The 6,000-nt window shown below is 38.2% G+C and overlaps 1 protein-coding gene across 1 annotated transcript in view; it reads left to right on the top strand.

Annotated features, from left to right (window-relative positions):
* si:dkey-12j5.1 (uncharacterized) overlaps positions 1-5,791 on the top strand; it is a 168,515-nt gene extending 162,724 nt beyond the window's left edge. The window contains exon 11 of the mRNA XM_059022485.1: positions 5,068-5,791. Within this exon, the coding sequence (XP_058878468.1) occupies positions 5,068-5,238 (171 nt within the window). The 3' untranslated portion in view covers positions 5,239-5,791. The remainder of the gene's footprint in view (positions 1-5,067) is intronic.
* The last annotated feature ends 209 nt before the right edge of the window (positions 5,792-6,000 follow it).

The following is a 6,000-nucleotide window of genomic DNA, read 5'->3' on the forward strand; positions in this document are numbered from 1 at the left end:
GTTCCCTGGAAGAAAAATAAGCAAAAACAAGACCTGGCATTGAGCAGGCATAGGTTTTCTGCTGCCAATCCAGCGAGCACCTCCCATTATAGCATCAGTTGTAGGGAAATACAACTCATAAACAATGTTATTCAATTTAAATATATGTTTATTTATGTAGCTCAGAAAATAATAACTTTAAGTGGTCCTGAGCTCTGGGCTACAGCAAGATCAGACTGAGCAACCAACAATACACTGTATTTTCTACCGAGCAACAGCTTTTGAGAAGGTAGAAACATTCCTGTGTATTCCCTATCAGTACATTTACCCATACCCCCCATTTGCACAAGGGCCTCTATTGCATTCCTGAACTCAAGTAACTTACTCAGATTCTGAGATACATCTGTTGTACAACAATAACATTTAAAGAATAATTTGTTCATATATATAAACTACTACAAAATGCCTACACCATTATGCTGGCCAAATAGATTTCTTGTAACGAATTGTAGCTTTTGGTGCGATAGTGACACAACTTATCTTTCAATTCTCATCACATTCACTCCTGCCTGGTGCAAAAGGTGTTGTAACAGAAGTCTCCAGCAGGCCAGATGCACGTCTGGGGCTTGCTTTGAAAGCGAGCATGTTCAAGCACTTTGCTAGTTTTCTACCTAAAGGTGTCAATCTGTTGCTGAATTCATTGGTTTGTAATTCCATAGTGACAGAGCAGGTGTTGCCTAATGAAACTGACAAGTTGCTGTTGTGTAAAATTCAATACACTTCAGCTGATTGTGTGAGTGCATTTGAGAAAATAAGAGTTACTCAAATTGGCAAAGATTGTTCCTTGGAGAATAACACTAATAGAACATCAGTTTTTACCACAAGTGGTTCATGCAAAGCCAATTTTTAGGTTTCCAGTGAGCGGAGACTTGAGGTTCTGGAAAAATGTAAAGTATTGAATCATTTGGTAATAGAAGTTTATGACCTGGTCAAGACAAATGGTTTCAAATGACCCAACTTTTAAGAAACTATAAGTCATTCCTGATGTTGAACCAACACACTAAATTCGTATCTAATATATATATATATATATATATATATATATATATATATATACATATATATATATATGTATATATAGTACTGTGCAAAAGTTTTAGGCAGGTGTGAAAAAATGCTGTAAAGTAAGAATGCTTTCAAAACTAGACATGTTAATAGATTATATTTATCAATTAACTAAATGCAAAGTGAGTGAACAGAAGAAAAATCTAAATCAAATCCATATTTGGTGTGACCACCCTTTGCCTTCAAAACACCATCAATTCTTCTAGGTATACTTGCACAAAGTCAGGGATTTTGGAGGCATATAGTCAGGTGTATGATTAAACAATTATACCAAACAGGTGCTAATGATCATCAATTCAATATGTAGGTTGAAACACAATCATTAACTGAAACAGAAACAGCTGTGTAGGAGGAATAAAACTGGGTGAGGAACAGCCAAACTCAGCTAAGAAGGTGAGGTTGCTGAAGACAGTTTACTGTCAAAAGTCATACACCATGGCAAGACTGAGCACAGCAACAAGACACAAGGTAGTTATACGGCATCAGCAAGGTCTCTCCCAGGCAGAAATTTCAAGGCAGACAGGGGTTTCCAGATGTGCTGTCCAAGCTCTTTTGAAGAAGCACAAAGAAACGGGCAACATTGAGGACCGTAGACGCAGTGGTCAGCCAAGGAAACTTACTGCAGCAGATGAAAGACACATCATGCTTACTTCCCTTCGCAATCGGATGATGTCCAGCAGTGCCATCAGCTCAGAATTGGCAGAAAACAGTGGGACCCTGGTACACCCATCTACTGTCCGGAGAAGTCTGGTCAGAAGTGGCCTTAATTGGAAGACTTGCGGCCAAAAAGCCATACCTCCGACGTGGAAACAAGGCCAAGCGACTCAACTATGCACGAAAACACAGGAACTGGGGTGCAGAAAAATGGCAGCAGGTGCTCTGGACTGATGAGTCAAAATTTTAAATATTTGGCTGTAGCAGAAGGCAGTTTGTTCGCCGAAGGGCTGGAGAGCGGTACACGAATGAGTGTCTGCAGGCAACAGTGAAGCATGGTGGAGGTTCCTTGCAAGTTTGGGGCTGCATTTCTGCAAATGGAGTTGGGGATTTGGTCAGAATTAATGGTCTCCTCAATGCTGAGAAGTACAGGCAGATACTTATCCATCATGCAATACCATCAGGGAGGCATCTGATTGGCCCCAAATTCATTCTGCAGCATGACAACGACCCCAAACATACAGCGAAAGTCATTAAGAACTATCTTCAGCGTAAAGAAGAACAAGGAGTCCTGGAAGTGATGGTATGGCCCCCACAGAGCCCTGATCTCAAGATCATCGAGTCTGTCTGGGATTACATGAAGAGAGAGAAGCAACTGAGGCTGCCTAAATCCACAGAAGAACTGTGGTTAGTTCTCCAAGATGTCTGGGCCAACCTACCTGCCGAGTTCCTTCAAAAACTGTGTGCAAGTGTACCTAGAAGAATTGATGCTGTTTTGAAGGCAAAGGGTGGTCACACCAAATATTGATTTGATGTAGATTTTTCTTCTGTTCACTCACTTTGCATTTTGTTAATTGATAAATATAAACTATTAACATGTCTATTTTTGAAAGCATTCTTACTTTACAGCATTTTTTCACACCTGCCTAAAACTTTTGCACAGTACTGTGTATATATATATATATATATATATATATATGTATATATATATATATATATATATATATATATATATATATATATATATATATACACACACACACACACACACACACACTCTACCGGTCAAAAGTTTTTGAACACCTCCATTTTTCCAGTTTTTATTGAAATTTACGTAGTTTAATGTCTCAATGTACTCTGAAATTAAAGCATAGAACAAATAAACAATTGGAGATAAAAAAGAAATCATGGAATCGTTTTGTTTAACAAAATTTAATCTATATTTTTTAATCATCAAAGTAGCCTCCTTTTGCAGATATAACAGACGAACACACTTGTGGCATTATTTCTATAATGGAAATCAAATATTGTTCGGAAAGTTCTTCCCAACACTGTTGCAGAAGTTCCCACAAATGTGTTGCACTTGTAGGTTGCTTTGCTTTCACCCTTCTGTCCAGTTCATCCCAAACCAGCTCGACGGAGTTTAAGTCTGGAGACTGTGCTGGCCATTCCATGATTTGAAGCCTACCGTCTTGTTTTCTTTTCTTCTAAGGTAGTTCTGACATAGCCTGGAGGTATGTTTTGGGTCATTATCTTGCTGTAGGATGAACCCCTGACCAACTAGGCGTATACCAGAGGGTATTGCATGGCGCTGCAAAATGCTGTGGTAGCAGTTTTGGTTCAGGGTGCCACTCACTCTGTGCAAGTCTCCGACTCTGGATCCAGCAAAAGAGCCCCAGACCATCACGCTTCCTCCTCCATGTTTGACAGTTGGTGTCACACACCGAGGAACCATCCTTTCGCCTACTCGACGGCGTACAAAAACCCTGCGTGATGAACCGAAGATTTCAAATTTTGATTCATCGGTCCATAAGACCTTCTACCAGTCTTCAGTAGTCCACTGGCGGTGCTTCATGGCCCAGGCAAGCCTCTTTTTCTTATTTTGCCATCTTAGCAATGGCTTTCTTACTGCCACTCGACCTGTCAAACCTGCAGCTCGAAGTCTTCTCTTCACAGTTGAAACTGAGACTTGCTTACTTCGACCAGTGTTAAGCTGTGCTTGAAGCTGTTATCCTGTGAGCCGCCTATCACGCAAGCTATTGACTCTCCGAAACTTGTCTTCTGATTCTGTTGTGGCTTTGGGTCTGCCAGACCTCTTCCTGTCAGAGTTTCCTCCAGTTTCCAAGTGCCTTTTGATGGTGTAGGAAACTGTACTCACTGACACCTTGGCTTTCTTTGCAATTTCTCTAAAGGAAAGACCTACACTTTTAAGGGTTATAATGGTCTGTCTGTCTTCCTTTGTTAATTGCCTTTGTCTTGCCATTATGAGAGCAATATACTACTTCCTGCAGTACAATACTGTCCAAATAATGCTTAAGAGGGTGTAGTAACACAGTCTGTTCCAACACTGCTTTTATACAGACAGAGGGTTTGTAAGTAATCAACAAAAGTTGGGACACCTGTAGGAATTGTTAGCATCAACTTTCAAGGCTTAATTTACTTCCATTGCTGCAGAACAGCTGTAAGTTGTTAACCCATTACTTGTTCCCTGAAAAAGGCCTTTTTGTATAACTCTGAAATGTACATTATTTTTCAGTTTTAGGTAACCTAAACTTTTTTTTTTAACCTCTGGCAGTTTACCGCTTACCTTTGTACCATTTCAGGTTATTCACTGGACTTGAACTGCTTAAATTTCAATAAAAACTGGAAAAATGGGGGTGTTCTAAAACTTTTGACCGGTAGTGTGTGTGTGTGTGTGTATGTGTGTATATATATATATATATATATATATATATATATATATATATATATATATATATATATATATATATATATATATATAATATATATTAAAAAAATTACAAAAAGTAGGGGTTAACACAAAGTTGAAATGCATTGTCTTAATTAAAACATATCATTGTTACTATCAACTTCCTGCTGACAAGAATTTGTTGACGTGGAAGGCTTAAACTGGAGTTAATATTAAAAGTGCATTTAAAAATGTCATGCGCACTGCTGTAGATAGTTTTGTTAATATTTTAATTGCCTTTCCAAACCTTAATTAGAAGCACTTTTACATCAATACCTTTCAATTGCAAGTGCGTGGAAAATTACAGCACTGTTAGTCAAGCCTGACCTTTAGTTAGTTCTCCAGCCTATTACTTTTCAAGCCCGACACCAACCTCTGCTCCTTTCATCTTATAAAACAAACAAAAGAAACGTAACATTCCTATGTTTTTACTCATGTGGGTTGGAATGAGACTGTAATAGTAGGATCTTTTACAAACATGCACTGATTTTATTTACTAATTCTGTCTTGTTACTATACATTTTCACCATGCATGGATGTTTTCTGTCCTTATCTGGCAGCTGTATGTGAAGGTAAAATGTGATGACAGCCCGATGCTGGAGCACATGGAACAGCTACTGGCCGAGCTGAGGCCTGGAGAGGACCTCTTGGACTTGGAGGAGGATCTTCCTTTAGAGAACATTGACGATGACTTTGTGGAGAGCAGCGACGATGAGGCAATGGAACAGTAAAGCAATGCAGACCAGTGGTTAAGACTTAATAAATATATTTGATAGAAAAATAAACATTGGAATACAGTAGTGTTTGATGAGCATTAGCAGTTTCCCATTTGCATCTTTACTATCTGAGACACCTTCCGCTAAGTCAAAAGCAATTTTATTGAGATGTTTTTTGTTTGTTCAATGAAAGCTACTTTTCTATCAACCATGCCTCTCTCTTTTTTGTTTGTTTTCAAGGACAGTCACTGCCTAAGCATATTTACTAAAACAGTGGTTGGAATATTGTTATGCAATTACTAGATTCAGAAATTGAACCCCTTTTATTGTGCAAATTAACTTCATGTTCTTTGCCATTTTAGATTTGTTCAGATAGAAATGCTCCTTTGTCAAAACAAAGTCATATATTGTCATTAATGTACAAATATTGTACCCCATGGGATACATTGACACTACTCATGATAAGTGTGTGTGTTGACTGTTTTTACAATCAATTAATCAAAAGGTGACAGATCCCAAGTTCAACTTCCCCTTTTTGTGTAAATGTCAACCATAAATAAATGGTTTTTAAAAAATGTAGGTGTTTTCTATGTCTAAAAATGTGGACATTCGGACAAGTTTCACACATAAGGGTCAAGATGTTTCTTAGTAGACAGTATATTATTTTAGTATTGTAACATCTTGTGCTACTTTGAATTTGTTCCACATGTTTGTCCTGAGAAGGAATGTTAAAAGGTCAACCTGGGAACACAACTGAACCAAAGGCACACAATCTCA

Source organism: Acipenser ruthenus, chromosome 4 (genome assembly GCF_902713425.1).
Source record: "Acipenser ruthenus chromosome 4, fAciRut3.2 maternal haplotype, whole genome shotgun sequence".
Classification (NCBI taxonomy): domain Eukaryota; kingdom Metazoa; phylum Chordata; class Actinopteri; order Acipenseriformes; family Acipenseridae; genus Acipenser; species Acipenser ruthenus.